The sequence below is a fragment of the Cavia porcellus genome, unplaced genomic scaffold (assembly GCF_034190915.1).
Source record: "Cavia porcellus strain 051 isolate PalLab524CR breed Dunkin Hartley unplaced genomic scaffold, mCavPor4.1 scaffold_9, whole genome shotgun sequence".
NCBI classification, from domain to species: domain Eukaryota; kingdom Metazoa; phylum Chordata; class Mammalia; order Rodentia; family Caviidae; genus Cavia; species Cavia porcellus.
In genome coordinates this window covers 67,969,310-67,988,032 of record NW_026947492.1, presented here as the reverse complement: position 1 = coordinate 67,988,032, position 18,723 = coordinate 67,969,310, and the positions used below count along the sequence as shown (strand labels likewise).

At 35.1% G+C, this 18,723-nt stretch overlaps 1 protein-coding gene across 1 annotated transcript; it reads left to right on the top strand.

Moving 5' to 3' along the window:
- The first annotated feature begins 16,282 nt into the window (after window positions 1-16,282).
- Window positions 16,283-17,224, top strand: LOC100722966 (olfactory receptor 52A1). The gene has a single exon (XM_003465356.1). It carries the CDS (start codon window positions 16,283-16,285, stop codon window positions 17,222-17,224), a length of 942 nt encoding a protein of 313 aa, XP_003465404.1.
- Window positions 17,225-18,723: the final 1,499 nt, after the last annotated feature.

Genomic DNA, 18,723 nt, shown 5'->3' with positions numbered 1-18,723 from the left:
TTCCTTTCTTTGTACCTCATTTGAACCCTCACAAAGAGCTTTCTGTCAAAATCTTCTTGCCTTGTGTCATGGAAGCCTTTTAAGTTATTCACAAAGCTGTTGCTGATTGGATTTATAATAGGCAGAAACTCTGTGCCACCTGCCACCAACAAATGTGTAAAAGTATTTGACTTAAAATGGTAATATTACATGTGGTCTTCCCCCCTGTTCATTATCCTTAACTCCTCTTATTTCTGATTATGTGAAAATTTATATGCTATAATAGTGATTGATTAGAAATGGCAGCAGTGTTCTGTCTCCTGTGTTTTGAGGAAGCTCTTCCTTGTTCTTGGAATTATTTGCTTTGTAGCATATAGACAGAAGAATCGTTTCTTTGTCTGTGTGCTTAAATTCTTTATAAGTTAATTAACAGTAAGTAAAGTGATTAATTGTTATTCAAGTGGAATCGCCTCCCCTCCCCACTGTTAAGACTTTAACACAGTGGGAAGCATGTGGCTGAGGTATGTCACTCTCCCCACATCCAAGGAATGTTTGTCAGTAAAACATATCCTTGGTTTTTGTTAGAAGAGTTTGCTTCTAGCTTCTAAAGAGTAGGAATCAGGGATGCTGCTAAATTATGAGCAATACAGAGGAAACTTCCACAACAATATATCTGGCCTAAAAAGTCAATTATGTTTAGACTTGGGAAACCTGCCCTAGCATAGTGTAAGTCAGACCTTTTGGAAGTAGAAAATTGATTACTTAGGTTCACAAAGTGATCACAAAATAAGATCTGTGGTTTGATACACTGAAAACAAGCGTTTCTATTGGGTTTGTTTTCCAATTCATTAGTCCTTAATTCTTATAAACTTTCACACCTCTTTGTGTGCTATTTCTCAAAAATGTATTTTATCAGAGTTCCAGCATATAGACATGGATTCAGTTGTTCTCCAAGTCAACTGTTGCTCTTGTGGCAGTCTTAGGTTTTACAAATTAATATTGCTGGTGGGGAAGATAAACATTATCCAGATAAAATGCAAGATTTCTGAGCATTATAGAAATGCTGTACTGTTAGAAATGTGGCCATACATGAGATGGGCAGGATAACATAAGCATATTCAATATCATTCAAATCTATCTAATAAATTATGAAAATTATATGGGATAGTTTCAGAATCCCGACTGGAACACTACACCTGTATAACACACATAAGTATCACTCTGCTGGATTAGAAATATTCATACACTTATACATGACTGAAAATATACACATATAATCATTTTTCTATGAGCTGAATAATTATGAAAAATCTTGTGCATATTTGTTTTTTTTTTGTATTTTGTGAAAAATTATGGCATGAAGGAAATTTACCTATAATAATTCTTAGTTTTCTCATTACTATCACAAAGTGATGATATCAATATCTTAAACTTAAGAAACTAAATTAGTTCAAATGATTCAAAGAAATTAAGAGATTAAATGATGTTTAATGCATATGCATTAAGTGGTAGATGCTGCTTTTTGTACTCCATCTATCTAAACAATCCGGGTGCTTCATAAATACAGACTAAATGAGCTTATCTGTCTCAAATGTTTCAAAACAATGCTTGGAAATGGTAGATAGCTAATAAATATTTCTGAATAGAATTACTAGGTAAAAATCTTTTATGTACAGCCTCTTATCTAAGGCTGATTTTAGTTTAGTATTTATTTGTTAGTACAAAAATTCTTAGAAATTTAACTTGTGGGACATGTAGCAAATACTCCTGCCACTTAGTCTGCATAGATTATAATGCCATTTCAGTTCTCAGAAACAGTCTAACTTAATCAGGGTGACAATGCAACAACAATAGCAACAACAAAAACACTTGCAAATGATAAGGCGGGCTGGCGATGAGAGTTTCTAATCAGTGGTAGAGGCTGTTGAATACCATATTCAGTGCTCTACACCATCTGGTGTTTTATACATGTTCACAATATTTACGTATTTCTATCTGTACTTAAATGGTTTCAAAACTGTGTTTATATTTACTAAACGAAAATGAATGTATTTTGTAAGCTGTTCTATAATTTCCATATCCTGGGGTGCAAGTACTTCTTGAAATGGAGGCAAATACATGTTGTGGGCAGTGGAAACACAGGCTGTCAGGAAGGAAATTCCTTGACTTTTAGAAGACAGAGCAGCCTTCCTATCCTCTTGCAAGTCTCTCCTGACACAGAGGGAAGGCTCTAAATGTCTGGGGTGCTCTGAGAAAAGGTGACCAGTGAAAGGCAGAGAGCCACAGGAGGACGTGAGAATGTGGGTGGTGCCATGAAAACAGTGTGAGATTGGACAGTCAGATAGGGATAGATGTCTGGATATCTAATTTTTGTAGTTATATAGTCAATGAAAGACAGAACACTAAAAGACCTGCCTTTCTGTCTGTCTTGCTCTATTTCTACCTCTCTCATACACAGGAAAAGCTGTATCATTCAAAACGGGATGGAGAAAGTAATTTTATGTCTGAAAAAATCTTTTTAACAATATTTAACAGGTGGCATGATGTGTGTAGTTTTTAATAACATTTATTCAGCATAAAATGTTAAGAAACAGAAGTACAGAGGGGGGTCAAAATGGCGGCTTGCTAGGGGATCTAGCGAAGAGTCTCTCCGGAGAATTCATACTAGAAGCTAAAAAATGACAACATGGAGAGGGCCAGACAAATTGATAGTGATTCTTATAAACCAAGATAGTACAGCTGGAGGATTTAAAGTCGTGCTGAGACCGTGAACGCTGATAACGGGAGGCTGCAAATCCCGCACCTTTAAATCAACAAACTGACCCGTGGACCTAGCAGGAAAAGCTGAGTTGCTTTTGGGGACTGCAGGAAACTGAGACCCGGGCCAGGACTCCAATATAGCAGCCAGGACTGCACCGCTGCACCAGAGTGGATGTACAAAGCTCTGGCATTTCAAATCTAAACGGTGCTCAGATATCTGACCATTCAGTGCTGTGCCGGAAGCGCACACTGTGCACCATTCTGTGCTGTGCCGGGAGTGCGGGAAAGGTAGGCAGCTTGGTGTGCAGTGGTCCCGGAATGAGGACCTGCACTGGACTCTGGTGAGTACTGGGAACCCCGCGGTTGCTGGGGTTGGCCAGAGAACAGCTGGCCCGCCACCACGGGGAAATCAATAACACAGAGTCTGGTGCAGACATTTTAGCCTGGCGGCAGAAACTGCAGCGTGGTGACATCACCAGGTCCCCCTGAGGGGAGGGCTGGTGGAAGACATCTTGAATCCTGGCAGAGCCTGATTACTTGCTGGCTTCAGCTCCACACAGAGAACTTAGTGGGAGACATCTTGGTTTTGGGTGGATCTGCTATTCTGGTGCTCCTGTCACAGAGAGGTTTGGAAGAGAACAGCTGGGATTTGGGTAGAACCCTGTGCCATACTGACATTACTCAGCTGCTTCTGGTACAAAGAGAACTGGCAGGAGCTACTGGGGCTAAACCAAGCCTCTGCTTGGGGCCCAATAAGCGGATACAAAATAGTCACAACTCAGTGACAACCAGAAAGTACAGCCTAATTTATGAACTCACTGGCACAGAGGCTAGAGACTAGCCTGTACCGCCCCTGCATCCCAGCCTACCCCAGATAACAGTAAATTGGGGAAGACAGCAAAAACTCATGCCAGCATGCTTCTGAAAGGCCCTAAGCAATTCAGAGGGCCAGAGAACTCCAGGACAGTCTGAAAGAAACCAGAAACATGACAAGAGATAAAAAAAAAAATCTCCAGCTGCCCAACAGGAGAAAATAAGCTCAAGAGAACTAAACACTGAAGAGAACAAGCACAGTAACCATCCACTACTCAACACAGCATCAGCCGAAATTAAAAAGTACCTACATGATCTCATAGAGGAATTTAAAGCTGTAATCCTGATCCAAGTGAGGCAAGATATAAAGAGATTAATTAAAGAAATGGCAAGCCCCACCCAAGAGAACACAGATGGAAGAACTGAGGAAATCAGAAAAGAAAGAGAGGCATCTGAAGAAGAATTTAAGCATAACTTAGAATACATGAAACAGATCCAAAGAGAATATCAGGAAACTAAAAACTCCATTGAACATTGGCAAAATGCCTTGACAGAAACTAAAGACAGCCTTCTGAAACTTGAAGAGAGATTTAGGGCATATGAACATGAAAGAAAAAGCCTCTTAAAAATAACAAGGAACCAGAAAGAAGCAATTCTAAAACTGGAAGATGACAAAAAGATACATAACCTAAGAATAAAGAATGTGAGCGAGGAACCAGGAACATCCAAAAATGAAATACAAAAAATATTCACAGATATATTAAAGCAAAATTTCCCATGTATAGCAAAAAGAAATGATATCCAGATAAAAGAAGCATACAGAACACCAGCTACCTACAACCAAAACAGATCTATGCCTAGACATATAATAATCGAGATCCCAGAAATCCACCAAAAAAACAGAATATTAAAAGCAGCCAGAGAAAAGATGCAGGTTACCTATAACGGGAAATCTATCAAAATAACAGCAGACTTATCAACACAAACTCTTCAGTCAAGAAGGGAGTGGGGAGAAACATTCCAAGTCCTGAAAGAAAAAAATATGCAACCAAAGTTCATATATCCATCAAAACTCTCTCTAAAAATTAATGAAGAAATAAGATACTTTCAAGACAAGGAGGAACTGTGGGAGTTTGTGGCCACCAATCCAACCCTACAGAGAGCGCTGAAGGACATTACAGAGAAAGAGAGGAAGAGATATCAGGATTCCAGCTACAGTGGCAGAGAGGCCTCAGTGAACGGGGCAGACCATGGAATGAGGGAATAAGGTGGACAAATTATAGCAGAAAAGTGGAGTAGCAGACATGAGGCAGAGACGGTAAGCTAGTCTTTAGTATAGACAGCTCTGAAACTATATTTTTAAAAAAGCAGAGGTCATTGCTAATGGTGTATAATGATTTAAAAGACACAGTAGTCCTAGTGCCATATTTAGATTGAATTTAATTTGTTCTAGTCTGTCCACACATGTCAGATTTGAGGACACAGACCTCTAGAACCAAAAATAGCAGGTTATACCATGGTAACTATCCTTACTTTCCTATTGACTTAGGCTGAAATCCTGTATTACTTACATTGTCTTACTATGACTGATCTTAATTGTATCTGAATCATAAGACTATTGGTTGGCCTTGACTGATTCTATTTGAAATTGGTATGCTTGTTAGAATCAACCCTAAAAGTATAGGAAACTACTCTGAGCATGACAAGATGTAAAGGATATCCATACTGGTATGAATCAGTAACAGCTCTCAAATCCTACAATGCAGTCAAAGTTAAGTTTTTATAAAAATAGGTGATAGTATGTTTAACTATAATAAGCCAGTGTTGTGGACAAATCTATTGAAAATAACAACAGAAAACATAGTAGCTATGGAAGATCATTTATATTGTAGTTTTATATGTCTTATCCATTGCATGTTTTTCTAGGAAATTGTTTTGCTGTCTTGATATGACTTGGTTTTCCCTATAATACAGAGAGGATAGATATATAGGTAGAAATTCACACATGGGTTTTTTTTTTTCTTTTTCTTAAATTATTTACGGGAACAGATTATATAATGCAATATGTAAGGAACAAATACTCTGAGGAAGAGACACTGAGAAACCCGAGGCTTATTTTGTAGCATTATAATATAAATTCTAGCAATCTATTGTTTACTGATTAGAATGACATTGGACTGGTTTCTTCAGTTCAACTTCAGCATATGCAGAGATGGGGACGGCTATCACAAAGAGAATGAGAGATGCAATGGTAGTTGCTATTGTCTTCCCTAATTTGGAACTTGAGGACCTAAAAAGACTTCATCATCCTGTAATGATTTGATTAGTTCTATAATATGCAATAAGTATATAAAGTGGGTGAAGATAGGGACAACTATTTGTAAGAAGCTAGAGACAGTTAGATAATGAAGATCTCCAGTGGACTTGCTTTGAAATCTGTATTTCTTTAAATTGTTTTTTATTTTTTTTTAAATGTTCTGTTCTGTTTTGATATGTTTAATCTTACCCTCTTTGAGATGTAAAACAAATGTGTAGGACTGATAATCATATTACTGAGCTTTTGTTCTATCATAGAGCAGAATAGTTTGTAGGGTCACTTTTTTGAATGTCATTCTAAATACTTTAATTCTATAACCTGAACTATTTCGAAGATGACAATGTGTAACTTATCAATTTCTTACCTTTTGTTTGTCTGTAATTTTGTATTATTTCTACCCTTTTTTTTTATCTCCATGTATTTTTTTTTGTTTCCTTTTCTTTAAATAAAAAAAAAAAAGAAACAGAAGTACAATTATAGGAGTGATAAAAACGTTAACCAGTAGTCTGTAAAGACAATGTTATGATTATGATAATAAAAGTTAGTAATACATAAATTATTTTAACTTTGCATTAGAAAATTAGATAATTCATTATTTTTGGTATCAGTATGTAGTGAAAAATTCATAAAGAATTTTTTCTAAAATTAATAAAAACAAAAATAAAAATTCCTTCAGAAATATGCTAATTCATTTCAAGTTTTTGTACAAAAAATATAGACATAGTTCATCATATCAGGAAAAAAATATATGTGTCCTTACTTAAGACTCTTGGATTCGTTCATTTTCTTAACTATGGGGGAAATAAACATTGCAATCTTTAAATTGACATGGAGAAAAAAAATAATTTTTCAATGAAAAATTGATAGCTTTAAGAAACTATGGCATTGCAATAAGATCATTTAAAACTCTAATTAAAGAAAATATTACATCACATATTTAGCTAATAACTCCTTTTTATGTAAATTAGATGGATATAGATCAATTAGTAAGAACAGAATGTGCAGAAGAGAATTTATGTGAGGTTGTGCCCTCAATTTGTCTCTGAATAATTAGTTGAATTAGTTGCCATCATATCTTTGAGTTAGGTGATGAGAAAAAATAAATATTGAAAGTGTATTGTTCTGTTTTTCTGTATAATTCATAAACAAAAGATTTGCCCTGAATTATTATAAAGGAAGCAACCATAAATATGGTATCCAAATGAAGAAATAAATTTTCAATCACTTTCTAAAAGCCTGGAAAATTTCCTTCATGAATATACTACCTCCCACAAAGTAAAATTTCATGATAGCATGTGATATACTTATTTTGTTCTCCATTTTTCTACATATTTTACAAGCTAATCAAGCATTGTTACATTTGTAATTCATTTCTGCTCATTATTTAACTTCATGTAAATGGAGTCAGACAGCATGTATTTTGTGCATCTTTTGTTTAGTTTTATGTAAGTTATTTTTTGTATCTGTGTTATATTAATTTTCTTCGGTTTTAACATGTGGTATGTTACTATATTTTACTGTATGCAATAGTATAAAAATTTTTTTTTAAAGGCAAAGAGATAATATGGAAAACATTGTTTGTTTTCTGTTAACTGGTTCTCAATATCCTGTAATTTCTTCATTCTCTTGAATACCTTCAAACTGACTTGATTTGCTTGATGCTATAGTATATGAAGTTATACTCAAATAATTCAAGGAAGGAGGCACTATGGTGACTATTATTATGTTAGATTATCTGGGGGTGAAACACAATGATGCTTAAATTGTTCAGTTCTGACCTGTGTTGTTCTAATACAATGTCTTCTTTTACCTCAATCCCACCCTTTTTAAAAACTAATCTATTTTTTTTTCTTACTTATCTTTTCAATTAAGGGAAAACTAAATTCAAAAATAGCGGGATATATTATAGTAACTTTTTTGTTTTCCTATTAACCTGATATGATCCCTAGTATTGCTCTCCCCATCTTGTTCTGTCAGATTTTACTATATTCTATTTTGTTTGATAGTATCAAGTTCGAGGGTATAGGCAATCGCTTTGAAGGAAATAAGATTCACGAAGATGCCCATTATGGTTTGATTATTATCATCTTTTGAAATCCTGTAAGTTCTCCAGTGTAGGTTTTATTGGTCTTGTTCTGTACTGTTTTGATCAATTCTATTATACCTGATGATATAGGCAACTTTTTAAAAAAATAGCAAGAGGCACAATGGTAACCATTTTAGATCACCTGATATTCTAATTTTACATCATGTACTATGCCCATCCTTTTGTTCTAACTGACTCTGTTTTGTTTAGCCACGTTAGGTTTTATTCTCTCCAAAAAATAATAAGAATTGTGGGAGTAAAAACCCCAAAAAGTGTAATTGTTATTAAAAAGAGAGGAAAGGAAGGTGGTCTAAGGGGTATAACTGCATTTATGTTTGAGTGTGTAGGATGGAAATCCATATTACTGAACTTTTGTTGGATCATTGATCGGCACTGTCTGCAATCTCATTGTATGAATGTTCACTTTACATGCTTTAATTTTATAATTTTGACAACTATTTCAAAGATGACAATATGTAACCAATTAACTAGTGATATCTTACTGTATTTTTTTCTTGCAATTCTGTATTATTTGTACCCTTTTACTGCTTTGTTTTTTTATTTTATTTCTTTTTTTTCTCTTTAAATAAAAAAATCACAAGAAAACAGAACCCTACAGCATGTTTGTCCTTCCTATTTGATGCGCATTAATAAAAGTCAAATATGAATATTATTATGGTTATACATGCATTATAATGCACTTGCCAAACAGAATTTCCAGGTAAGAGGATAATAACATCGTTATGGCTTTTCCTTAGCTTTCCTTCAGAAGACACATGTAGTCATAGCTGGGGCTTTAGGAGGTAGCAAAACCTAAAGTGTGTGAATACAGATTGAGAGTGCATGATAATTAAGAGAGTGAACTAATCACTTTAGCATGGTTCTGCGTGTGGGTATGGGAAGGCTCAGGCTGCGTGTGAGTGGAACTATCCAACAAGTTTGTAGCCTGAATGGAATAAAACAGAAAAAGAAAGAATACAAGCTCAGTGCTTACTGTTTCCTACCTACCTTGACAAAATCTGTTTCTCTCTGATGTGCTCTCTACCGCTAACCCCATGACATGTCACACTGCTTGGAGCCAGAAAAATATCGAAGCAAAACACTATTAACTGTGGTCTGAAACAAATTTTCCTGCTTCAACTTGTGTATGTCTGGTATTTTTTTCTACAAGCAATCAGGTAGACAAACATATTCTGATATTAATCAAGGATTTAAAGCTGTTAAGAACTGCATTTTTCAATTGAAATCAATATAATATAAAAATATTGTGTTGCTTCATAATTTATATGCTGAGTGACACAATGCATTGTTACTTAAGCCATTTGTACGTAAGTAGTGCTAACTCATTTAATTATTTTAGGCATATTCTGTGAATTAATAACATAAAATGTTACTTTATACATCAGGATCAATCCAAAACAATGTAATACATATCGCACATACTGTTATCTGCCATGGCTTTTCTCATTCCTATTGTTTACACCAAGACATAATCCGTCTTGCCGGTGCTGACACTAAATTTAATGCTATATATGGGATAGGTGTGATTATTCTGCTATGGGGCCTGGAATGTGGGCATTTTAGTATCTTATGCTTCTATCCTTCATTCGGTGTTAAAAATTGCATCCCATGAGAGGAGACTGAAGGCACTCAACATGTGTGCCTCCCACATCTGTGACATGCTCATTCTGTATGTGCCTATGATAGGGTTATCTATTGTCCGTAGTTTTGCCAAGCATTCCTCGCCCTCATCCACATTTTCATGGCTCATATCTACTTAATAGTTCTACCATTCCTCAACCCAATCATCTATCCTGCGAAAACTAAGCCAGGAAATTTTGCATTTTTATTCACTCCAAAATTAGTTATATTGTGATCTACACATGGGTTCAAGAAAATAATAATCTTACTACTATTGAAGACAATCCATGATAAACTGAGAATTCTGGAAAAAGAGTCAATGCTCCTTAGTCTCTATATTTTCTAATAAGGAGAAATAGAGTCAAAGGAGCATCATGGAGTTCTGTGTGCACTGGAGGAGAGTAGCCCCACCTCACAATGATTCATTATGTCTGTAGAGGCACGAGTATGTTGCAAAAGAGTGTGCTGGAAATTGTTGATATTTTATACTACTTTTTATTCTCAACATTTGGTCACGATCTGAGAAGCTTTTCATGACTATCCAAATGTATATTTGCTATGCCTCCTCATTTATCTACTTCTTAACATTCCATAATGTTCAACATGGAATCTTAAGAATTTGTTTGCCATACAGTTATAGTGCATGTAAATGTATGTATTTAACTTTTTTTACAAAGATAGCATTTTACTTTGATATCAAAATATATATTTGATAAATACAGATATGATAAACCATCACATTACATCGGAATCACTCCTAAACATCATATCTGCATTGTTCTCTACCTGAAGTTTAATTTCTGGTTGAATATTAGAGGCAAATCCTTCTTTGGTTTTGCTTTTTTTAATTTAACTTTTAGAAATAATTTTATTCTGTTAGAGTGCTGAAATTTCGAGTGTTTTTTCTTTTTAAGTTCCAGATACAATATTGTAGAGGTAGCTAACACAAACATTTGTTTTGGTAGGTCATCATCTGTATCATACAAACCACTGATGTTAGGAAAATTGTAGCTCACTTGAGTAACAATGACTTAGAACTGTGTAATCACAGGAAACAGATAATACAGAACTGTTAAAATGTATGTAAATCACTTTTCAAAGTACAAAGCCATTTTACCTTTATCAATTTTTAATTTTGTTAGTACATGTTTGCAATATAAAATGACTACATTCCTCATAGGATGTTGATGCATGTAAATAATGTGCCTAGATTCTTTTCTGTCATTCCTTTATCCTGTTTCTCTTGTATTCCTCTCTACATATCTCTTTGTAACCTTTCCTTTCACAAAAGATGTCTCCCTCTTTTTTGAGTTATCTTTTATTTTGATCTTTTCTCATATCTCTGACATTACATGGCAAATACTGATACATGGCTTGTATTGTGATCCTTGGGATATTAATAGAAAAAACTGAACGCCTCCATGAAAGAAACAGAAGAAATAGAAAAATATAAAAATTCTTACCTTCTAATACTTGCAGAAGTCTTAAAAAGCAATGAAATTTTACATTAATTTTATAATTATTAAAGGAAACCTATAAGAATTTGTTCTTTTGCTTTTTATAAAAGTGCTATTGATTCCTCTCTGATTATATAATACCTAAATAAATTTATCCTTGAATAAATAATGATTAATTTAGATTAATCTTTAAAAACTTGAGTTATCTTGAGCTTTTACTACTTGATTAATTAAGATGTTATCTTAATTATGATATTATATAATATAATATTATTATAATAAAGGATATTCATTCTTTTATGTATATTCTACTTTTCTTGTTGATATAATAGTGACACTGTGATCAAATTTAATCTCTAGTATCATACAATTTTCATTTTAATCTGTCTAGAAAACAGATATATATGATTTGTGTATATTTCCAAAATTTAGTTAAATTTTCCCATTTCCTTTTTAGTCATTCCTGGGAAAAGACCTTCTGGAAAAGCTCTGGTGCTAGGGAATTATATATGACCTTAGTCTACAGCACAGTTCCTCTATTCCAGAGAGAAAACTGAATATGCTCTCATAAATCAGTAAGCAGAAGCAGAATTGCTAGATTGAGTCCAGCTGGGGTGATGTGGTGCTTAGTGAGGCAGTAAGAGAAAATGCAAAATGAAAAAGGGGAGCTGCGGATAAAGCTCATTGTGAAGCCCCTAGGTCCTAGGTCCAAACCTAGGTCCAAACCTCAATCCAAAAGAAGCAAATGAAGAAAATTAAACAGCACCTCTGTGGTTGGTTGCCTGATCTAGGGCAAGACTACCTCGGAAAAAGACAATGCATTTGATGCAGTCCTTGCTGTTCACCCAGCGTTGAACTGATTTCAGCATGTTGTGAGCTCTAGTATAACAATGCTTAGATGTACTGGAGGCCAAGTCTATAATTTAAGAGCTTGGGGCTGTTCCAAGTACAGTGAATAATTCCAGAGGCAAGCACAACTTATTCAACATCCCACTCCTCTCTATTAATTATGAAAAGTCATCTTGTACTTCTCTGGATCGCACTAGAGTCTTATGAGAATGAAATAGGCTCTATAGATGAATTCTTACTTCATTTTGAGAAGTACAACTCTGAATTTGTGCAAACAGGGTTTGAGTTTCTCTCTAGTACAAGACATGATAGCACACTTGAAACAGAAACTCAGTAAACCTCAACATGGAAACTATGCAGTGCTGAAGGATCAAAGTGCCAGTGGGTACAGAGAGAATGCCTAGCCTGCTTAGAATTTCTAGAAATATGGGCACAAATTGTTTTGAAAACCCTGGGTTCAATTCATAGGGGAGAAAAAAGTAAAATAAAAAAAAAAAAACAAAAAAAACACCACAAAAGTCTAATCAGTTTTACTGGCTGATATCGTAGTATGGCCAGAACAGTGACTATTTCAAAATGTAGTCATGTCTATGTATTTGGGGTATGAAAATTAGAATGATGACTCCTTCAAGGATAGGCAGGAGACTGACAAAAAGTTATTTAGATTGATGGACTCTGATTGATGTTTGAAGATGTTTTGAAACTTTACCAAAAAAATGCAGGAATCACATATTTTACCTGCTCTAGAGTTAAATAAGGCCTCCACTTACAGTTTCTTAAGAACATGAGACATAAAGTGAAATTTGAATGAGTCACCTTCCTCCTTTGAGCCAGGAATCAAGAAATAAAACTAGAAATACTGTTATCAGAGCTGGCGTAATGAAAGTGGCAGCTACATTGTTCAAGTGGAAGGAATTACAAGGCAATGTGCATAGCAGAAGAATGAAAGGACCTAAGATGGAATCTTAGAGAACTGATGCATTTAGTTAAGGCCAGCAAAGCAGAAGAGGAGAATGGAACCAAACTAGTAGAAATTATTTCATTATGTAGTAGGACTTAGAAATGTCTGTTATGATGGGTCATGATGGAGACATTACAGAATTTGCGAAGAAGGCTTAAGTAAGATGAATCTGGGAAGAACAAGACTGCCAAAGACAAGCAGGTAAATATGGAATTTATATAGGATAGATTTTTTCCTTGTAAAAAGAAAACGAAAAATTGTTTCCATGAAAAGTTATCAGAAGTATTTTTTAAGCATCAATGAAATTTGTATATGAACATGTCTGTATCTAAGAGTGACTTACACTTTACACTTTGGGTATAATCTCAATTCGGGGAGGCTGAGGCAAAAAGATTAAAAATTTGAACCTCATCTGTAGAAATTTAATTTCTTAGGAAGGTCCTGTCATAATAAATAAACAAATAAACCAACACACACCACAGATATAACTCAGTTTTGAGTTCTTTGGTTCAGCCTTACTGCCCCCAAAGTTTTTTTTTTTTTTATAAAGCCAAATTTAGATTTTAATTAAAATCTGTAGACAAGAAACTGAGCTTACATAAATAAATTTTATGCAGCACCATCCCTCTGCATTCAGCTTTTGATAAAGGAAAAAACAGCCAAAATGGAGTGAGACTTCTGCAATTGCCAAGAGAATTAGAGGCATATTAGGTATGACTGAACCCAAGAGGGCTGCCTTGGTACTCATTTGTGTCTCTCTAGGGAGAAGAAGGTCCCTTATTCCAGGATCATAAGGCTTTCAACTTCCCCAGTCTTTCATTAGGGAACATTAGAGGTGACAGCCAGCAGCTCTGTTCACCAGTGTTCTAGAATGCTGCAGACCTGGTCATGAGTTTTGTTGGAAGCGGAACATGAAAGCAGGGACTCAGACAGACTGAGAGAGGAAAAAAGCATGTGAATTGCAGAGACAGAAAAGTCTGAGAAGCTGTTGCCAAAATTTTCACACTGTCTGATTGACACGTTCTGAATGCCATTACAGAGAACACTCAGCACAAAGTGTGAAGAAACGAGACTGAAATCTCTAGGAGAGCATCAGTGGGTGAGTGATGAGTGAAAATGATGGAAGACTGATGGTACTCTTCAGACATGTGGTAAGAACAAAGCCCGCTCACAGACACTATCTATGGGATAAATGTAAATGTTTTGAAGTATTCTCTCCATAATTTGTCTTTATCAGCTTTTGCAATGACACTCACACAATTCAGTTAACTAGATAATTACATGCTCCCCTCAACTGCCACCTCTGTACACATGTATCAGTACAGCAGTGCTCATAGGTCACCTGGTTACTCTGAAACAAGTCAGGAGATGATTGCTAAAGAATTGCTCCTCTAACTCTGATTATCTGTGGAAGAGATAAAAATTTGCCCCTATTAGAAACAGTCAGTTGTCCATGAATAGTAATATCATAGCACTAAGCATTTGAAAGCAAATCTGTGCAAACCACGTTGCTTAGTTAACTGATGAGTTTACCATAAACACTTGCCACATGACAGAGCTTTCCTATCAAATGGTGTTGCTGATTCTCATCTTTTATTTAAGGTTTAGGATCATTAGGACCAACTGTTTATAGAATTACTGGTGTACTTTTATATGAAATATAATTTAGCTGAATCCTGAGTCTTTGAAATACATGATATTGATTAGAAAGTCTAGGATTGAATAAAATAACCTATTTTTGTCAAAATCATTAATAATTTAATAAGCAGTTTAACAATTTCTTGATTTAAAATTGTAATTTTTAACAGGTGACAGTTTTCATTAAACAGCTTTCATATTGGACTTCAGAATGCAAGTTTTGAGAAAATTCAGTCACCAGAGAAATTTGGAAGTAATTAAGCTTTCTCAAGTTATTGTGAAGCTCACTTCCAAAAAATTCTGGTATCTCAAAATCTGGTATCCAATTCCCTTAACTAGCACATTTGACTCATTATTTAACTCTTCTAAATTAATCTCTTACCATTTTATTTTTATTAACTTTTTATAGCTAACCTAACAAAAGAAAAATATTTCATTACAAGTTAATGAATTTCTAAGGTCCACATCTCACTACAATCGTAACTCTGGGAAGGTTAAAGTCAAGCAATTAGCATCTAAAATGAAGGAATTATAGACCTACTCAATTTCCTATATTTGCATTTCATCATGAATGTGTTCTCTCATCAGTTATATTACACATGTCCATTATTTTGTTTCTTAGTGGTTTTTCTTTCTAGAATTCTCTACTGTATTACAGAATTTTAGACATTTTAAGAAGACTACTAACTGTAAAGATGTCAACTACTGGAAGTACAGTGAAAGTAAGTAGAAATTCAAACTGGCAAAGCACATTGACTTACATGTATCAGAAGTTCATAGATGTGTTATGTATGTGTATCAATCCACCACTAGATGCATTTATTGTATACTTCAAACATGTAACAATAATCAAAAGAAGAAAACTGAAAAGTTTGACAAATATTTGAATTATCTTTTCTAAAGTGGATTTTTTACAGAATATTTGAAAGGATTTCTTTAAATACCCTATGACATGTTTTGCTGCTATGATTTGAAATTCTATATAGGTACAAATGATATAGACATATACATATGTTGTTTCTTTATTCTATCTTTTTGTTTCTCGTTTCTCTTTTTTCTATTATTTCATTCTTTTTTTCTTACCTTTTCTTTCCTTCTTTATTGTGGTACTATGTATTGGTAACACAGCCTCATCCTTTCCTAATTTTTTAAATGTGAGACAAAGTCTTGAGATTCTACATTCTCAGTTTACTAGAGCTCTGGGGTTACCCATGAGCCCCATCATGCCTGGATTATGTTATGTTACTGAGTCTCAACTATTCCTATCTCTACTTTCTGGAGTCTGCTGTACAGTAATATGTCTTACTTGAAAATTAGCTGATCTAAACCAACCGATCCTCACCAAAAAAATGACTGGAATCAGAGTAGTATTAGAAGAACAGGTGAAATGCTGGATATAGTGAGAAATACTAGTATCTTGCGATATTTTGAATTTCTAATAAAAGTAAAGGAGTCTAATTTTTCATCCACAGGTCTAGAAATAAATTAACAGACAATCAGCAACAGTGTCTTGACACAGGCAATTTGGTTCACTGAAGTCTTTTTCCTATGTACAGAATATCTCACTTTGAGATAATACTCATGGACACCTTCTCTAAAGCAGGGATGTGTCTCTGTGGAGCTGTGTTTCCCCTTCAATAGCGTGAATGCGGTGGCTGATATGATTGCAGTATTCCAGAAATATCAAACAGACTCAGTATGGTGGCTTTGGATAAAAACACAAAGTAGATCTACAGTGGCTGTGTGGATCTTCTGTTGACATCAGGAGGCTTGAGAATACCATGTTGCGCTCCAACATCACAGTCTTCATGCCTTCTGTCTTGACACTAATTGGTATCCCAGGCCTTGAGTCTGTGCAGTGCTGGATCGGAATCCCTTTCTGTGCCATGTACCTAATCGGTGTGATTGGAAATGCTTTGCTTCTTGTTATCATCAGGTCAGAGCGCAGTCTCCATCAGCCCATGTACATTTTCCTAGCCATGCTAGGTGCCACAGACATTGTGCTTGCTACCAGCATTATGCCCAAGATGCTTGGAGTCTTCTGGTTTCATTTGCCAGACATCAATTTTGATTGCTGCCTGTTTCAAATGTGGCTCATCCACACCTTTCAGGGTGTAGAGTCTGGCATTCTGCTTGCCATGGCCCTTGACCGTTATGTGGCAATCTGCTATCCACTGAGACATGCCACCATTTTCACAACTCAGCTTGTCACTCAATTAGGAGCTGTTGTAACCCTGAGGGCTGCCATCCTTGTGGCCCCATGTCTAGTGCTGATAAAGTGTCGGTTCCAATTTTATCATACAACAGTCATTTCCCACTCCTATTGCGAGCATATGGCCATTGTGAAATTAGCTGCAGGAAATATCAGAGTCAACAAAATCTATGGTTTGTTTGTGGCCTTCACTGTTGCAGGGTTTGACCTCACATTCATCACATTGTCCTACATCCAGATATTTATCACAGTTTTTAATTTGCCCCAGAAGGAGGCGAGGTTGAAGACTTTCAACACCTGCATTGCTCACATCTGTGTCTTCCTCCAGTTCTACCTCCTGGCTTTCTTCTCCTTTTTCTCACACAGGTTTGGCTCTCACATCTTCCCATGGATCCATATCCTCTTTTCTAGCTTTTACTTGCTTGTCCCTCCATTCCTCAACCCACTTATCTATGGCATGAAGACCGATCAGATCCGTGTTAGCATGGTAAAAATATGGCGATCATCATGATCTGCTCTTTCCTCATTCAGCCATATAACCTTCTTTCAGAACAAAACAAGAACATCAGCCCACATTATTTGAGATACCAAAGTTTTCCTTTTACAGGAATTGACATGTGACATTTTTCAGTATGAAGGCTGTAGTCCATGACAGCCATCAATCAATGGGTTTGTGCCTCCTACATAAGGAATGAGGGTAAAGAATATAAATGAAACAAAATAGTGAATGTATTTTATCTCTTTTTCCTTTTTATTTTTTAATCCTTGCTTAAGATGCTCCTTTGAGAATGTTTCTCTGTAGGAATTCATAAAGTACACATTTGTCACTGACATGAAACGATTTCTGAACTCAGCATTCTGTCATGTCCAGGCACTGAAAACCAGTTATCCAATGTGTTCTTTTTGAAAATCTTGGTTAACTAAAACAATGTAAAATAAATTCTTTAATACGGTCTTATGTGGAAAAATTTTTATGAAATCCATTAAATAATTATAAAAATAAATTTTTTCAAGGTCACAGGAATATTGTAGTCACAAATATTTTGAGAGCTAAGTATTGAATTTACTTAATCAATAATTTTTCATTACCTCTGGCTTTTGTATCTTATTTTTTCAGGTGTGAAAGCCATTCTATTAGAAATCTAATGCAAGAGAATAATAATACAGTAATAAATTTGATACATATCTTATGTTTTATGAGTTTAGGGCTTAGTTTTTTTCTGGAAGAAGAGAACAGAATGAATACAAAGGAAGATGAGAAAGAAGAAGAAAGAGAGGAAAAAAGAATTTTGTTTTTTAGTTAGGTAAATTGATTCTTAAGGAGTGAAGTGTGATCAAGGAAACAGAAACACAGACGATCAGGTAGGTGATAGGACATTGCAACTAGAGAATGTAGCTCTTGGTTGCAGAGGATATTTTTAGTACGCTTTGATTGCAAGACACAATGCGGGAGATAGAAAAATTATAGATATTATGGTTAATAATGCTGTGTGTAGGTGTCATTCTTTCATCAGATACAATATTTCAGTGGAGGCTTTATCCCTACAAGGAAATCACTGGCATGGATGAGGGCACAATACTCTTTCAGTGGGTGTAAAAAGGCATGCCTTTATATTAGTAGGCTCTTTTACCAACAAAGTGAATTTTTTGTCTAAGAATAATGACATGAGAACTTAGAACTAGATGATTGTCCCTAAAAATCTAAGATCATGTATTATTTTTAAGGTTATAGAAAATTAAGTTGTACTGGTGCCATGCACTGATTTATCAGATTACAATCTTGGCCGATGTGCAAATCAGTGGACCACATATCACAGGCTGGTGGATATTTTCACTGCCTTTGTGAAATGAGTATAATCAGATTCCTGCAGCTACTGAGGATGACTACAGAATAAATATAGAAACATCTTTGGTGGATCGAGGTATATGTATTTATTAGAGTTGTTGGAGGGTTATTGATAGTTAATTTACTTTTACTTTTAAATAACATCATTTTCTTAAGAGTAAAAC